This window comes from Balaenoptera musculus, chromosome 2 (genome assembly GCF_009873245.2).
Source record: "Balaenoptera musculus isolate JJ_BM4_2016_0621 chromosome 2, mBalMus1.pri.v3, whole genome shotgun sequence".
NCBI classification, from domain to species: domain Eukaryota; kingdom Metazoa; phylum Chordata; class Mammalia; order Artiodactyla; family Balaenopteridae; genus Balaenoptera; species Balaenoptera musculus.
The window spans coordinates 31747703-31771265 of record NC_045786.1 but is presented as its reverse complement, the minus strand read 5'-3'; the positions used below and the strand labels follow the sequence as shown (position 1 = coordinate 31771265).

At 40.1% G+C, this 23563-nt stretch overlaps 2 protein-coding genes across 3 annotated transcripts; one reads left to right on the top strand and one right to left on the bottom strand.

Moving 5' to 3' along the window:
- Positions 1–391: 391 nt before the first annotated feature.
- Positions 392–23217, top strand: MCEE (methylmalonyl-CoA epimerase). 2 transcript variants are annotated; one of them, XM_036844035.1, is made up of 4 exons: positions 392–491; positions 9009–9346; positions 22078–22125; positions 22791–23204. In XM_036844035.1, the coding sequence occupies exons 1-4, from the start codon at positions 452–454 to the stop codon at positions 22941–22943; spliced, it is 579 nt and encodes a 192-aa protein (XP_036699930.1). In that variant the 5' UTR covers positions 392–451; the 3' UTR covers positions 22944–23204. The 2 variants fall into 2 exon arrangements, with proteins under 2 accessions (XP_036699930.1, XP_036699931.1); XM_036844036.1 differs by lacking the exon at positions 22078–22125 and having other exon boundaries at positions 22791–23217.
- Positions 14677–15293, bottom strand: LOC118890769 (dynein light chain roadblock-type 1). The gene has a single exon (XM_036844037.1). The coding sequence runs from the start codon at positions 15271–15273 to the stop codon at positions 14983–14985; it is 291 nt and encodes a 96-aa protein (XP_036699932.1). The 5' UTR covers positions 15274–15293; the 3' UTR covers positions 14677–14982.
- Positions 23218–23563: the final 346 nt, after the last annotated feature.

Below are 23563 nucleotides of genomic sequence, written 5' to 3'. Positions count from 1 at the left end.
GGGGAGCGCGGAGGTGGGGGCGGGGCGGGAAACCGAAAATTGCCGTTGGTCAGCTCGATGAACTTTCTCCAAACTTTTTGTTTTGTATTTCTGAGGGGCCCACAGGAGGTGTCGCGTCCTCCTTTTAAGTTTCTGCTTTAGATGCACTCGGTGACTTCAATACGTTGTGTAGTAAAAGAGAGGACCCGCTCCCAACACCCACGGGAACGCAGCACCACTTGTCACATCCCTAGCCTCGTCTGCCCCGCCCCTCCGGGCTCTCGTCCCGCCCCCTAGTCAGGTTGCCCCGCCCCTCACCTAGCCCCCCAGCCTCGTCTGCCCCGCCCCCAGGATCTTGCCCCGCCCCCCCAGTCTTGTCTGTCCCGCCCCTTCGGGCTCTTGTCCCGCCCCCCGCCGCGCCTTAGCCCTTCCGACGCATGTGTACGTCGGGAATTAGCTAACGCTTCCCAAGATGGCGCGTGTGCTGAAGGCGGCGACTGCGAGCGCCGTAGGTGAATACTCCGGGCTCGGGGATGTCCGAGGGGGGGGCGGTGTGCGGGACGGGACGCCAGGTCCCGAGGCGGCCGCGCCGTGGCCGGCGCTCCTGGGTCTGCTGCGCTCTGCCCTCGAGGTGCGTTCCTTGGCCGCTGTCAGCACCTTTCGACAGAGAGAGCCAGCCTTCCAGGGACGACTGGGTTAGCGTGGGGTTTTCCTTGTGTGTTTGCGTGTCACAGTCACCACTTCTCTGAGTGGCCCCGGAGGCGAGGGCACCCGGCTAAGGGGCAGCAAGGCTGGACCAGAAACAAATGCAGTAAATGGCAGAGGGACAGTGAGGTTGTGTTTACCGCGCCCCGTGAGAGACGGGGGAGAAACCAGAGGAAGGACAAGTCCTGTGAAAACGCAGGCTGAACTCTGGGCTCGGCCAGCATCCTGCTGAGAACGCTGGAAGGTCAGTTGTGTAAAGAATACGGAAGGAGCGTTTTTTCCCACATGCCCTAAGATATTCCTTATTTTGTATAAAATCAGGGAAGAAAGCAGTAGACTGATTGGAAGTTTCCTTGAGTTCTCTACACTACCATTAAAAAAAGAAGCCTCAAGTTTTCTGTCACCCCAGTCCATCTACTTTCTCCTCTTTCTCTCTTTTTCTTTTCTTCATCCTTCATCAGGGGGGCAACTATTTCCCTTAATCTGAAATTCCCTGTTAGGAAAGAAGTGCCGAGTGGTGACGTCTCAGAGTTACTCCTGAACGTTCGTGACAAATCCTTCAGCTGAGCACCTTAAGAAAGTGTTTAAGGGGATGAACTTTCAATAGTGTTAGGTTTGTCTCCTAGCAAGTGCTGTATGTTCCACCTATTAAAACTGACAGTTCAAGTCGTACTTCGAAGTACTGTCTCAAACTGAACAAGTTCTTTATTTATTGATCTCTGTAGTCTTTCTTACCAGGCACAAAATGTCTTATGGCACTTATGTCTTATCATTGCAAGCCACCGGGGCTAAGTGATGAGAACCACGCAAAATGTGCCGTAATAGTTGTATGTAGCTGTCTCAGCTGTGGATCCATTTAAAGAGGTGATATGTACACAGGAAAAAATATTATAACAATAGGCTGAGCACAACTTATTAAAAATTAATCTCTAATTAATAGGTGATACTCAAGGTTTGATAATAACATGCCCTCCCGGCCCCTTCTTTCCTCTCCTTGGTAAAATACAAGGCAGCATATGAGCTCACATGCTGTTGCAATATCCCTTTTCAAAAGAACTCATAAAACAGTCATCCCATCTCTTAGAAAGCTGTCTCTTAGAAAATAGACATTGCTCATAGAACATACACTGAAGATATTAAAAACTGAGAACCAAAGAATGGTAAAGAATGTCAGAGGGATGAGAAAATTAAATATCATGGTTGCACAACATCAACTTTGTTGTCAGACAGACCTAGGCTTAAGGCCCAGCTTTGCCACTCAGTGTGACCTGGAAGGAAATTAATCAGACCTATTTTTTTTCTCTAAGTGGGAAAAATCTGACATACTCACTGAACTATTACTATTCTCTCTAATTTATGGCCATTGAGACTAATAGGCAGAGCTGGGTCACCCCATGATACACTCCTGCTTTAGAATGTGTGATCACAGTTTGCATAGGCAAGATTGTGTGGTAGCATTGTTGCGTAAAAGTAATGACAAAATAAACCTGTGCGTCTTTATTGGGAGAGGTCAGATCAGCGAGATGTTATGCCATGGAATCTGTCCTACACCGATGAAAGATCTCAGCAGTATGGAGAATGCCTAGAGACTGGGCCATATCTGCATTGGGGGTAATAGGTTCTATAAGATATTAAAAAGAGTTCCCAAGATGAAACAACAGTCATGAGCAATGTGGGCGAATTAGAGGGTTACTAGAGCAACTGATTTCAACTTGGAAAATTGTAAATCAGTATTCCTGTATCAAAAAGTGAAAAGAATACTATGCTTATAATAGCTTCCAGCAGCATTATTCCATGAGGATGTCAACAGTCACTAAATACTGAAATACTGTCAACAATGTTCTAAAATCAGAGCCCACACAAGTAGATTTTCAAGAGTGAAAGAAGAGTAATCTCCTTGTCATAAAAAGTAGTAAGTTGTGGATTGATGAAATGAAACAGTGACTACAGGAGCACTATGTGTGCTGAAACATTCTCCAAATACAAACAATCTTTAGTTATTAAATAAGAGTTTTAACGTAAGCGCAGTACTATGTATAGGGTAGGTGCACGGTCAGCTTTTTCCTTTAAAAACATAAAATGCATTAGAAGTCAGAGATGCTTACATTTATAAGCAAGTTATTGATGTAACCTTCCTAAAAGTGACAGTAATGATAATCCTTGGAATTTATAATGTACTTTGTGCCGGGCACTTTTCTAAACCTTTTGTGTGTAATATTCGTTTTAGTCTCATGACAATATTATGAGGTAGGTATTATCTTCCTATATGAGAAACAAAGGCACAGAGAGGGTAAGTAACTAGCCCAAGGTACACACCAATGGTAGCGTCAAGATTTGAACAGAGCAGTCTAGCACAAGAGCCCACATTCTTAACCATAAAGCGTGCTACCTCTTATATGATACTTACACACAAAACCTTAAGGTGAACATATAAATAATAATTTGAATATTAGAGAAGAGGCATTTTTATATGTTTATTTTTAGAAATACTTTTATTCAGTAGTTATTGGGGGGAAATTAAGGGGAAGGAAATATAACTTCCAAGTCATATATTTATTGCAAGAACTGAATACTAATAAAGATGCATGTTTCTTTTGTAACTTATATGCACATCTTTGCATAAAGGAAAAGCAAAATGAAAATAGTGTATTCCAAAGGCTGGCTTTGATCTATCCTATTTTAGAGGCTTGAACCTTAGATGACTCCACTTTTTATTTCATTGTGGTTGAATATACCTAACTTAAAATTTACGATTTTAACCATATTTAGGTATACCGGTCAGTGGCATTAAGTACCTTCATATTGTGCAACCATCATCATCTCCAGAGCTTTTTCATCATTCCAAGTTGAACCTCTCTGTACCCATTCAACAATAACTCTCCCATTATCCCAAACCCTAGCCCCTGGTGACCACTATTCTCCTTTCTCTCTCTGAGTGTGACTACCCTAGGTGCCTGTTATAGGTGGAGTGTGTATACAATTTATATACAATGTGTATCCTTTTGTGACTGGCTTGTTTCCCTTAGCTTAATGTTTTCAAGGTTCACCCATGTTGTGTTATATGACAGAACTTCATTCCTTTTTAAGGTTGGCTAATATTCCATTGTATGTGTAGACCACATCTTAGTTATCTTTTCATCTGTTGATGGATACGGGTTATTTCCACCTTTTGGCTTTTGTGAATATACACTTAGGAAATGGGTATATAAATATCTTTTCAAATTCCTGCTCTCAGTTCTTTTGGGTATTGGGTCAAATGGTAATTTGGGTATCAAAAGTGGGTTGCTGGGTCAAATGGTAATTTTGTGTTATGACCCCACTTTTAAGGAACATGAAACTAGCAGAAAAACAGGAGAAGCTCAGAAAACCAAATCAGGTTAAACACACACAATTCATTCCAATTTGGGTTGCAAAGGATTGGCTTTGTGAAAAAAGTTAGTTTTGAAAATGGAAACTGAACCTGTTAAAGACAAGAGTGGCCAAGTTACATGACTGTGAGGATAGATTTATGATGGAGTCATATGGAAGTGGGATAACAGAACTGTTGTCTATTTACTAACTGCAATGAGTAAAAAATTATTCCGAATCATAGTTTTAAAACAGGATGAAAATACGTGTATGGTGCCTCTGGTTGAATGCTGAAAATGAATGGGTTTCTTACCAAACTAACTTGAAGGCACTTGTGATGAACGACTTTCTAAGTATGTCTGTCTCCTCAAACCAGATGTGCAAAAATTCAAACTTAAAAACTTATTACAGGGACCTCCCTGGTGGTGCAGTGGTTAAGAATCCGCCTGCCGACGCAGGGGACACGGGTTTGAGCCCTGGTCCGGGAAGATCCCACATGCCGCGGAGCAGCTAAGCCTGTGCGCCACAACTACTGAGCCTGCGCTGTAGCGTCCGTGAGCCACAGCTACTGAAGCCTGTGCGCCTAGAGCCCGTGCTCCGCAACAAGAGAAGCCACTGCAACGAGAAGCCCACGCACCCCCCCACCCGCTGCAACTAGAGAAAGCCCACACACAGCAAGGAAGACCCCACACAGCGATAAATAAATAAATAAATTCATTTTATAAAAACACTTAGGGGCTTCCCTGGTGGCACAGTGGTTGAGAATCTGCCTGGCAGTGCAGGGGACACGGGTTCGAGCCCTGGTCTGGGAGGATCCCACATGCCGTGGAGCGACTGGGCCCGTGAGCCGCAATTACTGAGCCTGCGAGTCTGGAGCCTGTGCTCTGCAACAAGAGAGGCCGCGATAATGAGAGGCCCGCGCACCGCGATGAAGAGTGGCCCCCGCTTGCCGCAACTAGAGAAAGCCCTCACACAGAAACAAAGACCCAACACAGCCATAAATAAATAAATAAATAAATAAACCCAAAGTTTAAAAAAAAAAAAAAACACTTATTACATGGTCTAAAATTAGATTATGTGAAGTCTGTACAACTTTGCAAATATACAAAAAACAGAATTGGACACTTCAAATGGGTAAACTTTATAGTATATAAATTATGTCTCAATATTTCTGTTAAGAAAACCTTATTACAAATGATTATTCACATTCTATGACACTTTATGTGCAAATTTAACATATAATTTGTTTAAACAGTAAGTACCCTTAATGTGTTTGAGTATAGACCCTTGCAGCTAAACCTTTTCTTATTTGGAGTCGATGTCAAGAAAGCCTGGTCTGAAATAAAAACAATCTGAATGGAAAGGAATGCAATGTTATTTTTAAGTCAAGGCACTAGAAGTATTTAGCAAGAAACAATATTGAAAGAAAATTGAAATTAGAGTTAATCTACATACCAGATTTGGTAACACATCCATTTCTTGTACATCAGATTCCTGACATGAGTGAAAGTCAGTTGTTCATCTTTACAATCCTGCTGTTTTTTTTAACACTCATATTTTTAAGTATCTCATACCTTTATTCACACATATATATACATTGTAGTTTATTCATGGGAAGTAATCCTTTTTGGAATAGTCACGAATTACACATTATGGAGTTCAAAGTAATGTAGTTCTATTGTACTTTCTGAGAGAAACCTAAAACTGAGAAGCTGTAAATTCCTATAGTTGGGGTGCAATCTGAAATAAAAATATCTTTTAAAAGTTAGCAAAAGTCAAAGGAGAAACTAATATTTTTAAAGTTCAGTTCACAACAAATTCTTCAGCAACACAATTTTTAAAGTATAAGGATCTATATCACTGTAACCCCTTTATTCTGTTTCTTACCCCAATTTGCTTGGTCTGTAGGATTTCACATTTCACTCATAGACTCCTCATTAACACTTTTTTTTGTGGGTGTAAAGTAATATCTAATTGTTTTGATTTGCTTTTCCCTAATGGCCAATGATGTTGAATATCTTATGTGCTTTTTGGCCATTTTTATATCCTTTACCCTTCGTTTTATAATTTATTTTATTTATTTATTTTTGGCTGCATTGGGTCCTCGTTGGTGCACGCAGGCTTCCTCTGGTTGTGGTGGTGGTGGGGCTACTCTTCGTTGCGGTGCGTGGGCTTCTCATTGCAGTGGCTTCTCTTGTTGTGGAGCACGGGCTCTAGGCCTGCGGGCTTCAGCAATTGTGGCTCACGGGCTCTAGGGCGCAGGCTCAGTAGTTGTGGCGCATGGGCTTAGTTGCTCCACGGCATGTGGGGGTCTTCCTGGACCAGGGCTCAAACCCATGTCCCCTGCGTCGGCAGGTGGATTCTTAACCACTGCGCCACCAGGGAAGTCCCCTACCCTTCATTTTAAAGAAGTGGAATTATTGAATTCTCACTAGTATCACCGTATTTATTTTTGTCCTATTCCTAGAATATATGCTTTAGGGACCAAATAAAACCAATAAAGTGATGTTTTCTTTCACAAACTAGTTTACACTTCTAGAAGTAAGATCAACTAAAATACGGCCATTAAATCTTGATTTTTACATTATATAAAGATGTTATTATCTTTCTATTTTCCTAACATACAAAGAAGATTTTGTGTTCTGTTAAAAGGAAAAAGTATCAGTCATTCTTGTAAACTGTTCCCTCCTCTCATTTCCAAATGATAAGGAAGTTATGGAGAAAGGTAGACTGTAGTGAGGCTTCTAATAGCATGAGTTGCTTGGGCTTCCTTTTCAGTGCCAGAGTTTTTGGAATGTCCCTAAAGCAAACTGGCATAGGATATAAAGCTTCACCTTCACTTGGATGTATTCTAATTTACTCCTTGACGCTGCCATATGTTCTATTGCTGGCAATAGAATGCCTGCCAGAGAACCTCCCGCTGCCCCATCTCTTGTAAAGTTAACACTGGTAAGGAGAATTCAGAAATACCCAGACTCAGTGTTTGACATACTGTTCAAGTTTCACAGAGCAAACAACACTAGCGTATGTATTACTCTACAGCTCGTTGACTGTATCTACAGTGTTTTTTTTTTTAATACAGATACGTTCTATATTGAACTTTCATTGCAAATTGCACACATAGTAGAGATGCAAGGAAGGAAGGGAAGGGCAGTCTGACTGATGGTTTTGTTGGTTGTTAGCATTTTTAAAATTCACTGCCCCCATGCCCTTCAGATGGTTTCTTGGTCTCCACAGAACCCTGCATGCCACTCAACCAGCAGTCACTGTGTGTCATTAACAATAAGAATGGCTGAATTTACTGTACACCTGTTACAAATGTCTTGCACTGTAGTATTATATTTTTTATATCAAATATCTAATTTTCACAACAAACCAGCAAGGTAGATATTTAGTGGGTAGTACCAGTATTTTTTAAAAAGCTAAAATAAAATATAATAGACCATATTAGAGCACATCACATCTAGTAAGGATTAGGTATTCTTTTTATAAAATTTGATTTCAATGGTACATTTATGTATGTGTGTGCTGGTTTGGAGTACACTTGAATTTCATGATGACACAATGAGTCCAAAGAACCGGAGTCACCAAGGAGAACACAAGACCTGGTGGGACAGTGTGTAGAGAAGAGACAGAGCTGGATGACCTCAGTATTGGGTGTCAGTCCCCCCCGGCCAGCGGGCCTCTCCCAGTGGCCAGAGCAGGACAATTTGCCTGTACACGCTCCCCTTTGCCACAGTGCAAGGAACCCTGTCCCCTCCCTGTGGAGGACAGGTGTGACAATGGAGTTGGCCTTGTGACAGTCATGCTTTAAGCAGAGACAAAGGAGCATTTATTGACTCTGAAAGAGGGAGAGTCCCCACAAGGTGATAAGAGCCACTCAGGCTGTGGGCTCTTTATCTCTTGGTGAGGAAGCATTCCAGGCCCAGGCCCATCCTCCTGCGACTGAGGAGACTGCCTTCCCAACAGGGTATATGGTCTTAAATCAGATTAAATAGTGCCACTTTAATTTCCCTGTTATCAAAAATTTTAGTAAAGGGGAATTAATTTTATGTTAGCTGAAGCTCTGTAATACTAGCTACTATTTAAAGTGTTATTTCATTAAGAGCTAATAACCCTTTGTTCAAAATATGTATTCTTCAATTTGCTGTTTCATACTTTTTTATTAAGTGATGTAGTTTTGCAGGATTATATTTAGACCTCGTACATGTATATAATTTTCATTCTGGGGAGAATCTGGCTCTTAAAGTCCGGTATTTTGGGGACTGAAGAAATAGTAGTACATGGGGAGAACACATTGCAGGCTGCTTCAGTTTCCAAATGAAAGGTTTCTTCACATTAGAAGCAGTTCTGCTTCTAATCCTTCAAAATTATAAGAACAATTAAAAAAAATCGCTCAGAGGAAACTCTCGTAAGTTTAAGTACCCTCTTGATCTTTGCTTGCTTTTCCCCCAATAATGAGATATTTTCCTTAGTTGGTAATCATCCAAATAAAGTACACATTAAAAGGTATTTGTAGTTCTAACTTCAATGAACTTACTGCAGAACGTAAGACAAAAAATTGGTTGTAGGTAGAGTAGAAAATTGCTTGCTCTCATCATTAAATGTATGTCGTTTCACTATCACATTCAAACTTACCCTTTATAAAATGCAGAGAATAGCAAATAATCCTTAATGATATGCAGCTATCCTTTAAGTGTTATTGGTAAATATAAATTATTATGAAAAATGTCATCCTTTGTCCTGAATTTAGAAAGCTCAGAATTAGCTTTTTAATTCCAGACAGTTATTTCAGAGCGGAGTAATTCTGACATAAGTTTTTTCATTTATGTACTCTGATTTAATTTCACTAATTAAAAAGAAAAGGTGTGTAAATAATTTTTACATATATGATTATATTTTGTTTTTTCAAAAATTAATTTTAGAAGGGCATCAATTCTCAGAAGAAGGATCTCAATGCCTGCTCCATTTTTCAGGGCTTTTTCCCAGACTTCAAACTCCAGTTCCAACAGTAAGAACTTTTTCCATGTCCCTGTCCTCGCATCAAGTGGCTGGTCCTGTATGGAACCTCGGTCGACTCAATCATGTCGCAGTAGCAGTGCCAGACTTGGAAAAGGCCAAGGCATTTTATAAGAACGTTCTCGGGGCCCAGGTAGGTGAGACGGTCCCTCTTCCTGAGCATGGAGTATCCGTTGTTTTTGTCAACCTGGGAAATACCAAGATGGAGCTGCTTCATCCACTGGGAAATGACAGTCCAATTGCAGGTTTTCTGCAGAAAAACAAGGCTGGAGGAATGCATCACATCTGCATTGAGGTATTTTAATTATTTTAATCCTTGGTATTGTAAATTTCTCTTTTAAAATGTCTTTTACTTTTACAGGCTACATATTGCCACTGTCATCAGAAACTTCCATTAAGTTCTTTCAGGGAAATGGTAAAATTGGTTCTCTTCAAGGATGGATCTATAGATATATTCTCTTTCCCTCTAGAAAACTGCAAATAATAGTGAAAATATGTTTCATTGAAGTCTGGGTCCAACTATACAAAGGCCACTGAAGTTGGCCAAATAAGATTTGTGTCTCTGCTGTAGTATTTATTGATCACGTACGACCTTCCATGCAATAGGAACACACTGCTTTCGCTGTCACAAGGCAATTAGAAGAAACAAGTGACAAGACTTTATAAAGTAAGAATTTCCATATACATGCTAAGTATTATTATTTTCTATCTTTAAAATTCTAAAACTTGTTCCTTATTACAAAGGCAATACATTTTCAATTACTGACTGTGATTTCTCAGATCTTCTCAGTTGCATCTGCTAACAATTCCTGAAAAAAAACATGAAGTGTTAGACAAGAACACTCATTAGAGAGCCTTTATCTGTAGATGTTCATGTTCAGATAACTGCTTTTGGAATATCAGCATTACCAATTATGCTTCAATTTAAATTATTTTGGTAGGACAATTCTCTTGATAGAAGGAATGACATAATTCATAGTTAGGCCTCATTCCCAATCCAGGAGAGAGGGGGGTTTGGTTCCAGCATGAACCCAAGGATTTATTCAGTTTACGTTGCAAATACATTTGAGAACCTACCGAGTGTACTCCACTGCGGGCCTGGATTCAGCAGTGAGTAAGGAAGGCGTGGCCATGCCCGCGGTCAGGAGGGACAGCTGCTTGCAGTGCACTGGGATAAGCAGAATTAATGTGTCTTCTCAGTTGTGCAATGAAGGAAAGATTGATTGCTCCTGGCAGGCCAAGGAGGTGGTAAGGTATCGCAGGGCATGAGTTACAATGAATGTGAAGGAATCCCCAGGTGGACAAGGGGAGGAAGGTATTCTAGGCAGAAGGAAAGCACATAGAAAGGCATCGGGTTATCATAACTACCAGCATTGTGTCCTCTGGCAGGATACGAAGTACTAGACGTGCCTTATTTAATTCTCGTAGCTACCTTTGAGGGCTATATTAACCCCATTTGACAGGCGAATAGTTAGAATAGTTAACTTGCCTGCAGTCGCATATGTAGGACATGGCAAAGGTGGGGTTCAAACCCAGGTTTGTTCTGATTCCAGGATCTGCAGTGTTAGCCGTGGCGCCAGATTGCCTTCATTGGATTGGCTGAGTTTAAAATTTCAGGTGGGGAAGCCATAAGATGGTAGACAAAGGAGCTAAACAAGGCCTAATATTTAAGCTTTACCCCTTCTTTAGGAGGTTAGTTTTGGCTGCAAGTCTTTATTTCAGTGGACTTGAGGGCTTGTCTAAGACTCCCCGGGATGAGAAGCAGGATCACCAGCCTCTGAACCCACTCGTCTCTCTCCCACACATACTGTCTGTGCTCTACATCAGAGAACCCAGGCTTTCAAAGGAAGCCACTGTGAGTTAGAAGTTCAGTTAAGTAAAAAATAGTGGAAGTTGAGTAATGTAAAAGTGAATTCAAAAGTCCAGATTAAAGGGGGGAAATGAAAATGTTTGTCAGTATAAAATGAAGGTAGGTGATAGGAGCAGTTGTGAAGAGTGGTTAGTTAGCTGCTGCATTAGTATGCCACACACCCCATTATTAGTCTCTGCTCTCTGTAAAAAATAAAATGTCTTGACTGGGTAGATTTTATTTTTCTATCCTCAGTCTAACATGAGCTGTCCCAGGCTGATGGCACAGCTCTGCTGTCAGTAACATATGACTTACAGGGTGGCTCCAGGCCTCACCAAAGGCAGAGAGAGAATACAGGGCAAGTATCTTCAGGGGGTGATCTAGAAACCAAACATATCACTCCTGTTCCTGTCGTTGGTTTGGTCACATGGCACACTCGACCTCACGTGTAGTCTGTAGTCAGGCACTTACATGCCCTGCTAAAACCTGGGGCCTGGTATAATTAAAAGGAGGAAATGGAAAGTGGGTACTGGAGGCCACCAGTTTATGCTAGTTGGTAATTTTTTAAAAGTGGTATTGCAGGGATAGCATGACACTTTTTTCTGAATGAAGATATGCTTTAAGGTGGAGTCATTTGAGAATCATTGTCACCTACTGTGGAAACCTGTGAAATGAAGTTGTTACCACACGCAGGGGCTTGGTTCCCTAACTCACCAGAGAGAGCAGAATTCCTCACCGATCCTTGAACAGGAAAAACATTTTTGTTGAATGAACCTGCAGAGATTTCAGAGTTAATTATTTTACCATGGTGTAACCTAGTCTCTCCTGCTAATACAACTTAGGTCTGAAACTGTCTTCCACGGGAAGTACAAAGGTGATAGAACTCGTCAGAAAATATTTCTTTGGTCATTCCAGTTTCTGTGGCCACATAATACCTTATCCCTACACTTCAGGGTGTGGTGACAACTATTGTATCTTGCTTGGGTTTGTGGGTTGGGAGTTTGGGGGAGGGTTCGGCTGGGCAGTTCTTGCTTGGGGTCTGTCCTGCGGCTGCGGTCGAACATGGAAGTGAGGCCCCGCCCGGCCGGGTGTCCCCCTCGCGTGCTGGCGGCTGCTGCTGGCTGGGCGCCCGGTGTGCAGCTGGGCCTCCCAGCAGAGCACGTGTGTGTGACCCCTGCAGCTCCACAAGCCGAGGGCGCTTCTCAGGACAGTCCGACTTCCTACCAGGCAGTGGACTTGCTGACTCCTTACCGGCCAGAGTGAATGTCCAAGAAGGCCAGGTGGGACTGCGTGGCATTTCCGTCCTGGCCTCGGAAGTCCCACAGCAGCACTTCCGCTGTCTGTTGGTCATAAACAAGTCCTCGAGGCTGACCAGATGCAGGGGGAGAGGAGAAGCCAAGAAGCTATGGCCGCGTCTTACAAGTGCTGTAACCATCCATCTAGTGATGTGTTCTAAACAGAAGGAATGTGTGTGAAACCTCTAGAAGCTCTAGAACGATTTTATTTTCAAATAGCCAGAAGTGGGAACCAGGAGCATTCCCTCTGCAAGAGGAGGCAACCTGTCTAGCCTTCGTGAATAGAAGGAGACTCAAGAGAGGGGTACTTGAAAGGTGGAAGGTGATAGATACACGTGTGTTTGGCTTTCCCTAAAGGAGGTTTGGAGGTCATCTTGTTCCGTCTTTTTCTTGCTGACGTGCGGACCGAGCAGCCTCGATTGTCTGACACAGCTGTGCTGACGCGCATGTGTGCTTCTGACCTTTCGCAGGCCTCTCCCCAAGGAGAAGGTTCTAGTATCGAATAGAACTAGCCCTGCTTTCGCTAAATAACTTAGACAGCAAGGTATGTCACAGTGAAAACCTTAAAGGCCACTGAAAATATGTACTTATTCAACAAATTTGTACTGTTGTAAAAATATTTAAGTGCGTCCATGCTGGTCGGTAAATAGCTGCTGCTCTAAACCTTCTGAGTAACGTCCTCCTTCCAGAAGGACCCTTCTCTGAGACCCCTCAGACATCTCCCCCCGCCACACACACACAATTCAGCAGCTGAAGGCTTACCGCTCAGCACAGCGGGGGTCCTCCAGGACTCTGCCCCTGGATAAGGTCCCTTCTGTTCTGTTTGGTTGGTGTCGTTGTCTGTTATGTTCCTGGTCGTTAAGAATTTTCAGTCACTGTGACCTTCACTGCATTAGGTGCCGGGATGTGTAGCTAAACAAAAAAGTCCCGGTCCTCTCAGGATAGCCCGCTGCTTCACGTTTTTATGTGTGCCCTGCACTTCCCACAGAGGATTAGAGGTGACTGGCCAAAATACAGCCTATGAAATACCAAAGGATAAACCTAAGTAACAGTACAAGTTAGAACAAAGAGGAAAATGAACCAAGAGAAAACTCAAGGTAAGATTAGTGTACCCACTCGTTCTGTCAAATATTTCCTTCTAGTTGCCAAAACGGGAAAATAAATACTATTAAAAACAGTCGTGGCCCCTTCCCCTTCCTTCCCTTCCCTTCGTGCCATCCTGGAGACTTTAGGTAGAGCAGAGCCAAACACTAGTGCACGCTGCTGGGGAGAGCGGGGGAGCCCAGATCGGGGTGCAGGGCCACGTGGGATGAGGGGCCCCCGCGAGCAGAGCTGCCTGCTGTGGGAAAGCTGGAGGCCGAGTGGGGTACCCACGCGTAGGGAGCCTCCAGCGCAGGGTGTCCGAGTCTGAGCAGAGGATGCACCCAGGCTTGGGGCGTCAGAGTGAGAAGGGCAGCGGTGCTGGGGGCCAGCCCGATGCAGGGAGTGGGGTCCCAAGCATGTTGGGAGCATAGGGTGTGAGAGCCTGAGCAGAACATGTGCGCGCGCGCGTGCGCACGTGCAGGGGGCACATGGCATGGAGAGGCGGGGCCTGGGCTGTGCGAGGAGTGCGTCAATTCCGGGGGAGACGATGACTCATGGGGAGGTGAAGCCAAGAGGGCTTGCGGATGTCCTTGCGTGGGGTGGCCGCTCTGGGCAGTCAGGGCCCGAGCAGGGTGAGGAAGGTGTGCACACGTTGGGGCCACTCTGTGCAGGAGGGTGGGACCCAAGCAAGGTGACAAGGACTTGAGTATGGGGAGTGGGGTGGGAGGCCCTGATGCAGGGGGCCAGGCCCAGCGAATGGGAGCTTAGGTGGGGTGAGGAGGCAACCAGATGGGGTAGGGGGAGGACACGTGGGGTGAAGCAAGCGTTGCTGAGGGAGGGGCAGCAGCAGGGAAAGGACTGGTTACAGGGGGAGGTGTATCAGGTGAGCGGGTATAGCTCCCCAGTGTCGGAGATGGTGGTACAAATACACAAAGGATGTTAGATTATGAAAGAAAAAAACTTTAAGTGAGAGACTAGCAAGGTAACTTATTTCCTGCATGCTGAGAAATGTCTGTTCTTCAATGAAGAAGAGAGAAAATTCTACTTTTTGAAAAACTCCATTCTCATTTCGGCTTCACAGTAAACCCTAGGGAATTGCTAAGCTCTACAAGTGATCTGTGTATCACGGGTTCCCAGACGTGGGGCTTTTGTAGAATGATAACATTTCCAGAGAACAAAAGAAGTGGGCAGTTTGATCAGGTTTTTAACTTTCTCTGTTATTCAATAAGGAAAAATTTTTTAAATTCTGTCTCTTGCTAACATCATTTTGGAGAAGAAAGGGCATTTTATTACCAAGAAAAAGCAAAGGAGAAGAAAAAGGAGAAATCCTCTTGGAATAAAAGAGTTCTGTCAATTAAGATATTTAGTTTTTTTTTTTTTTTTTTTTTTTTAAGCGTTCTGGTTATTTTTAGTTAAAGAAAAACAGCCTTTTCCAAGAGCAACAAAGTGAACTCAAAGTCAGAAGGAAACAGGGTGTGTGGGCTTCTCACAATCTCTTGCTCTGTAAACCTGGATGGGATTTTCCTCCTGGAAAATCAGGTGCGACTGGCCAGCAGAGGGATGACTTTGGTGGGGCAGGTGGAGCTGCAGCCGGGTTGGTCTGAGAGGGCTCTAAGAGGACTTCCATGTCAGTTGACACGATTAACGCTATTATTCTTGAGGGGCATTAAATTAAGGAATGACGCAGGGAGCCAAGAGAGCGGCTTATTCGGTTGGATTCTGAATCACAATCAGGAAATAGTCTTTATCTGGTGCAACCATAATTTCATTTTTCTTGGAGCGAATTCGAAGGAAGGTGAGGTCATTCTGGGGGTCAATTTCACGCACGGTGCTCCGGGCCTTCAAGATGAAGTTGTGCATGAGGTTGGCGTACTGTGTGGTGGTGGGATTGTCCATGGTGCTCTTGATGGGAATGCCTTCTGTGTTCACCACGATGATTCCCTGCACGCCCTTCTGGCTCTGAAGTCGCTTCAGTGTCTCCTCCACCTCTGCCATCTCGGACCGATCCGGTAGCTCCGCGTCGATATTTAGTTTTTTTAATGTTTTACTATCAACTGGTGAAAATTTCAGAGCAGCATTTGGGAAACTTTCTATACAGCCACCACCAGACCACATAGCAAGTATGGAAGCTAATGTGTGCCCTTCTGAAATAATCCCCAAGGCTACACAGGAACCTTCTGAACACCATACACAGTGAGAGCAGTGTTAGGTTTGCATAATTCACTTAGTTTTTTGTTTTTGGGGAAAAGACAGTTGAAACAGAAATATTTTATCCAGACTTTTAATTTTAACTTCCATGGATTTATATCAGTTTGAAGATTAAGTTCATTCATTATTGGTATCAATAAGCACTATTATAATTTTATATAAAATAAAAAGCCTATATTTTTAAGATTAATCAAAATATGCACCATTAAAAGTAGCACATTATTACTTGTTCATAAATTTTGGTCACTGTGAATTACATACCTTAAGGTTTTTAAAAAGATGTTATTTAGTCCAACTTCTTGTCTTTCAACAAACAAGATTGCATTGCCATTTTCAGATGAGGCAGCTGAGGACCAAAGAGGGTATAAGATTTACCTGAAGGTTCTGAATTCTGATTGTGACATTCCAAACATTTTTTTATTTGGAGTACTGTCACTCTTAATTTCCAAATTACAGGAGAAAATCAAAATAAATTCCCAGACACAGATACAATACCCCCTGCTGCCTGTCCCCACACTACCATACCCCAAAAAACTGATAAGAAGTTGAAATGAATAGCCCAGATATTCACCAATGACATTTAAGTTCTTACAGAGCTATATGATACACAACTGTAATTGTACAAAGGACTATAAAAGCAGATTTTTTTAGATGGGTTATTATTGACTATGTTATTTTTATTCCTTAGGGGGACAGACTTAATTTCCCAAATCAAATTACTTTGCATTTTTTCTAAGCATTTTTTTATACCCCTAGAGTAGATAATGCATCTACTTTCAATTCAGAAAAATTAAAACATTCTTATTTCATTCTTTTTATTATTGCCAAACAGCACATTAGGAGCACTCTTAGAAAATTGTTAATTTTATGGCAATACTCTAAACAGAAGGATGGCTATGATACAAGATCTTTAAAATCAAAGTCAATGATAGAAATAGTAACAGAAATAGAAATAAATGCTAGTACAATGTCAATTAGGCATTTTTCCCAAAAATCTAAGTTATTAAATCTTAGAAGTGTTTCTTGGACTAAGGGATACTGAAGAAATAGTATATTAAAAATTAAGATGCAATATCAGGGGACTTCCCTGGTGGTGCAGTGGTTAAGAATAGCCTGACAATGCAGGGGACACGGGTTCGATCCCTGGTCAGGCAACTAAGATCCCACAAGCCACACGGCATGGCCAAAAAAAAAAATAGTCTTTAAAAAAATAACACAACCCCCTGTCACCCTAGAATTCTAACCTTGATGAAAATATCCTTTAAAAATGTAAGTGAACTGAAAACATTTTTAATTAAACAAAAATGAGAAGATTCATGCCCAGCAGACCTCTGCTACAAGAAATACCAAAGAAATTCTTCAGGATGAAGGGAAATGATACCAGGTAAAAACTCAGATCTTTAGAAGAAATGAGGAGCACCAGAAATGGTAAATATGTAGGTTAAAATAATAACTTTTTTATTACCTTAAATTATGTATGAGACAACTGACAATTGAAAATTTTTAAATGCATTGTAGGGTTTATAACATAGAAGTAAAATTTATGACAGTAGTATAAAGGATGGGAGTTGGGCAAATGGAAGTATACTATTGTAAGTTTCTTACATTATACATACAATGGTAGACTCAGATAAAATCAAAATATACATTGTAAACTCTAGAGCAATCAATGAGAAAATTAAGAGATAACTAAAATATAATTAAGGAGATAAAATCAAACACTACGAAAATACATGTTTAAACAAGAGGTCAGGAGAGGAGGAACAAAGTATTAATGAGACAGAAAAGAAGTAAGATGATAGACTTAAATTTAACTATATGAGTATTACATTAAGTTTAATTGGATTAAACATTTATTAAAATGCAAGTATTATGTATCTGGATTAAAAAAAGACACATCTGAAAATGAAATTAAAGCAATTTTATTTACAGTAGCATCAAAAAGAACAAAATACTAAGGAATAAATTTAACAAGAGAACTGTCAAAATTGTACTCTGAAGACTATGAAACATTGTTGAAAGAAATTAAAGAAGGCCTGAATAAATGGAAAGATATTCTGTGTTCATGGATCAGATGACTGAGTATTGTTAAGACATCAATATTCCCTAAATTAATCTACAGTTTCAGTGCAATTGCTATCAGATTCTCAGCTGGCATCTTTGCAGAAATGGACAAACTAATTGTAAAATTCACATGGAAATGCAAGGGATCCCAAATAGCCAAAGCAATCTTGAAAGAGAAAAACAAAGTTGGAGGATTCACACTTCTTGACTTTAAAACTTACTACCATCAAAGGTAATCAAAATGGTGTGGTACTAGCATAAGGATAGAAATAGAGATCAATGGATTACTCTAGAATTAAGAGTCAGACATAAACCCTCATACTTGATTTGCAGCGAGGGTACCAACACCATCCAATGGGGGAAAAGTAGTCTTTTCAACAAATGGCATTGGGACAACTGGATATCCACATGTAAAAGAATGTATTGGAACCCTTACCTCACACCATATGAAGATTCTTTTTATAGCTGGACACAACACAGTGACACTTGGATAGGTGAAAGGCAGAACTCTTTGTTACAGCTCCAAAAGAGAGAAGGCTGCCATGTAGGGCACATGGGGTTGTATTGGGGACAGGGTAACAGCAACTGGAGCTGTAGAAGGTAGCTGATGGGACAAGTGGAGGGGGGTTAACTAGGTTTTATGGGCTCCCTGTAGATTAGCTAATTTGAGTAATTCTGTGGGCTCTGGGGCATAGGGACTGTACCCAGTTGTCTGGTACCTACCTGTCTCTGCAGCAACTAAGGTAGGCACATGCTGGCCCCAGGATATGAGAGCCTGATAAGGGAGGTGATTGGCATGTGGGCTTAATCAGTTGCTCCAGAATGAGAACTGACAAGCCTCTACCAGGGCCTCAAAACTGGGTTAAGACAGCATTTCAAAAACAAAACCCCAAAGTTGTATAATACCATATAAAAATTAACCAAAAATGGATCAAAGACCTAAACGTAAGAGCTAAAACTATAAAACTCAGAAAAAAACATAGGTGTACATTTTCATGACCTTGGACTAGGCAATGGTTTCTTAGATATGACACCAAAAGCTCATGATAAACAAGAAGGTTGATAAGTTCGGCTTCATCAAAATTAAAAACTTTTGTGTAACGACAACTCATAGAATGGGGGAGAATATTTGCAAATCATATATCTGATAAAGGACTTATATCCAGAATATTCAAAGAACTATTACAACTTGTCTTTATCCTTAATAATCTTTTATCTGCTTGATGTGTCAGATACTGAGAGGTATGCATGTTTAGTTTTTTATTTTTCAAGGCAATACTGTTAGGTACATGCAGATTCAGGATTGTTTTATCATCTTGGTCGATTGTTTTTAGGTTGTATCTGTTTTTACTTCTGTTAGTATGTTTCATTTTAAGTTCTGTTTTATCTGATATTAGTATTGCTATATCAACTTTCTTGTGGTTAATATTTACCTGGTATATCTTTTATCCATCCCTTTACTCTTTTCTTGTGTGTGTGGTTTTCTTTAGGTCTAGTCCTAGAAGACATTTATATTCTAAAAAGGAACATATAGCTAAATTTTTGTTGTTGTTTAAGTATATCTCTCTCAATCAACAAATATATTTTCAAAATTTTATATTTGTATAATCCCATTTTATAATTCATAAATTTAACCTGTCTCCATTTATAATAACTACTAATGTACTTGAACTTTTTAACTTTTTTTGGTTTTTATTTCTTTTCTCCTCTTTTTACCTTCTATTGAATTGAGAAACTTTTTTTTTTAATTCTTTCTTCTTCTGCTATTTTAGAGATTACAAATTCTAGTTAGATTTGTTTAGTAGTTAGCCTTAATTCTTTTAACTTACAGAAAACTTCAAACACAAAAAAAGACAGTAATATAATGAACTCTCATGTACCTAAACCCCATTTCAACAGTTATCAATTCATGGATAATCTTATTCCATATATACTCCCTCCATCACATTATCACACTTCCCTTTTCTTATGTTAATGTGAAGACATTTCTAGACCTTATGTAATTTCATCCATAAATATTTTAGTTGTGTGTATGTGTTTATTGCATTTTTTATGTATTTATACAAAATCATAATGGCACCTAAAACAAAATTAATGGTAATCCTCTAATATCATGAAATACCTAATAGGTATTCAAATTTGTTCTTCTATAACTTTTTATAGTGTGTTTGAATTAAAATCCCAATAATGGGCACACACTGCTGCTGGTTGATATATCTCCTTTGAGCCTTTTTGTTGTCGTTTAGTTTTGTGTGTGTGTGTGTAAGCAGGGGTCTTGAATGATAACTTAGCTAGTTTAAAATTCTAGATTGACATAATTTTACCTCAGTACTTTGACATTACTCCTGTATCTTCTGGTGTCTGTTCCTACTAGTAAGAATTTGTTCAGTTCAATTGTAGGGAGTTGTTGTTTTTCCCTGAGAGCTCTTAAGATATTCTCTTTTTCACTGATGTTATTCAGTTTCTCTATTATATGTATAGGTATTGGGTTATCTTTATTTAGCCTGCTTTATTCTCAGGTGCACTTTTAATTTGAGGACTCAAGTCTTTCTTCAATTATGGAAAATTATCAGTTATCTCTTCAAATATTGCTGTTGTCACTCCATCTGGTCTCTCTTTCTTTAGCTCAGTTTTGCTAGAATATCTGAATCTGTCTTCCATATCTTTTAATATTGCTTTAACATATTTTTATCTATCTTCACCAGTCCCTGCTATGTGCATATGCCTTCAAATGCCAGTGGAATCTTGTCCATGAACTGTCACCAAACTCTTTTGTTCAATAGGCAACACTAGGGAAGGACAAGTTATCATCTAACCATTAAGAAGAGTCCAGATTTCCCTTCTTATAACCTAAATGTTTATTAGTAAGGGAATGATTAGGTCACCTTTCGTATTTCTATAAAGTAATTACTTAGGACACTATGTAGTAGGTTAAAAGTTGTTGACCTATATGTACTGACATGAAAAAATTGCTAAGATATATTACATAAAAAAGCAAATACAAATAATGCATACAGAAAGCATCATGTACCCCTGTACACACACGCACACACACACAATGTATGTGTGTATGTGTGTGTGTGTATATATATAAACTTTAATTGATATACATGTTAGTTAGTCAGACTGCAAAGTTCAGAGCCAGCTATCAAGTTTAGAGGACACACGGTCCTCCAGAAGACCACCCTTACTCGATATCATCTGCAAATTTAGGGTTTTCCAAAACCACCCTCATGCTCAGTAACGCCCTAGAAATGCTCACAGAGCTCCCTGAAAGCTATTACGCTCATTCTTATGGTTTATTACAGAGAAATGATACAGACCAAAACAGCCAAAGGAAGAAACACAGAGGGCAGCGTCTGGGAGGGCTCTAAATGCAAAGCTCCCATTTTCCTCAGGACACGTGACCATTCTGGCATTGATGTGTGACAGTATGCATTGAGTATTGCCAACCAGGGAAGCTCACACAAACTGAAATGTTGAGTTTTTCTTGGGGCTTTACTACTTAGGCATGGTCGATTGATTGATTGCCCACATGGTTCAACTCAGTCTCCAGATCTGCTGATATCATATGACCCATAGCTCCTACCTTAAATCACATGGTTTCTGGCATGGCCAGCCCCTACCCTAAGACTATGATGGCCAACTCTACTTTAAGATCCAGATTGGTCAGCTTCTACCCTAAACAGAGACACTCCTATCAGGTTATATAGGTTATCTCCCACAAGTCAAGGGCAAAGACACTCCTATCAAGGTTACAAAAATTATCTCCCAGAAGTCAAGGCCAGATCCCTCATAGACAAAGCCAGATTCTTTACTACTTCATACATATGTAAGGATTATAAATATATTTTAAGATTTGGAAGAGCATACATCAAACTGAGGACAGTAGTTACCTCTGGAGCAGGAAGTATTATTAGTGGTAGTCAAGGGGTACTTAGCTCTACCTGTATGTTTAAATTTTCATGTACTGTATAATTTTTAAATTATCTTTAAATGGAAAGGCTGAATTTAGACTAACTTTGGGAAAATGGAAAAAGAAGTCAAATTCAGTAGAATGAAATTCATTATATGCAGATACAAAAAGGGAAGCTATCAGGAATCCTACCGTTCTGAGAAAGATGAGACTAGGCCAGCTGTTTCAAAATAGCATGAAATGACCATGGTCATAGTCTGGGCATGACTTTGAAATAGCTATCAGGTTTAAAAAGAAACATTGTCAGGAATGTACAAGTAGAATGTACTCTGAAGAAATTATAGTTTATTTATAGTAACATTTAGTATCCTTATCAGTGGTTTGACCAGTTTTAGAATCCAGTATGTAATCCTGGGCTCTTTGAAAGTAAGATTGTATAAATATGAACATTTGTTAAATCTATATTTGGGTACATGGGTGTTATTCTCTCTGGATTTTTTTTTATTATTGTTTGTAATGCTATTAGATCATTAAACTCCAGGGTGATGTACGACTGCCTAGGAATTCAGGGATTCTTACTATCCCTTTCTATCCACTTACTGGGTTCCAAGTCTAGGATGATGATTTTCCAAGACAGAGGAGAATTACTCTTCCATCAGGTATTTAGAAACACATTTGCTCCTTTCCTAGACTGCTAATAAGTATGAAGAAAATAGAAATGTTTTAGAAGAGACTTGCAAAATTATAAATGTTTGGATTTTTTTAGAATGGAGAAAAACATTTTGGTGACAGTTTAATAGTGATTTTCATGTATATGAAGTTCTAATCTCAAAAGTAATAACCAGACAGTTTGGCAGGTGAGAGGTTTGGAGATCAGGGAAGCACTCATATTTGTTGAGTACCTTCTATAAACTAAACTGTGCTCAAAGCTTCTTATCTGTTATTGTAATCTCTTGGCCATTTATATAGCAGGCCTCATGTCCCTCTTATAAATGAAGAACCCAAGGCTCTTAGGAAAAACAGTTTATGCAGTATCATCAATAGTACTGCTAGACGAACATGCTATGAAGTGTAGCATACATTATTTAGGTTGTAAGGAGAAATGTTTACTAATGGTGAAAATTCTTAAGCATTGTGGTTGCTTACCTAGGAAAATTTAGAAACTTTTTTTCCTTCTCTAGAAGTATTAAGCTTATTTTTGTGATGGTTTAAGAATGGTTCTGCCCAAAGGCAGAGAGCTCGCAGTTTCTTCTAAGCCTTACAATATTATAATTTGGTATTTTTATGATCTCAAATGTGTTCTTATTTATTTCCTTTTCTCAAGGTGGATAATATAAATGCAGCTGTGATGAATTTGAAAGAAAAGAAGATTCGTATTCTAAGTGAAGAGGCCAAAATAGGAGCACATGGAAAACCTGTGATTTTTCTCCATCCTAAAGACTGTGGTGGAGTCCTTGTGGAATTGGAGCAAGTGTGACTTACATTCTCAAGAAACTAAATTAATTGCCCTGAAAAAGCCTTATCAAAATGTGCTTTGGCATTGAGTTCTTCACTGCTTCCATCACTTAAAAGTTAAATCTAATCACAGAAAGAGATTTTTAAAAATTATATGTGTGTGTATATATATACACACACATAAAATATTTGCTAATTACTTCGGTTTTTTTCCTGATTTGGAGAAAACTTTGATTACTAAGTACTTATGGAATATTAGTAAAATCATATTCATAGAAATAAATTATTCCTGTTCTAAAATGGGGTAATTGAGTACTCTGTGTGTGTGTGTGTGTGTGTGTGTGTGTGTGTGAGAATGGATGCACAGAGGACACCTGACAGCTGTGCATGGCTACAAATCTGGGACAAAGTGATTCCTAGGGATGTTATAGAGAGTTTTTTAGAGCAAACTGTTTAAGGTTAAGGAGTTTTTACCTCAGAATTTTTGCTCTTCTGGAACAGCTCATGTTCACAAGTTCCTTATGGGCCAGTATTTTGGGTGCTAGTGCTAGATGTATGAACAAGAAGTTTTGTGGAAAATTTGGTGCCTGATCTAGTGGATGCATAGATAGATGAATTTTTTTTTTAAATCAGTAAACGTGG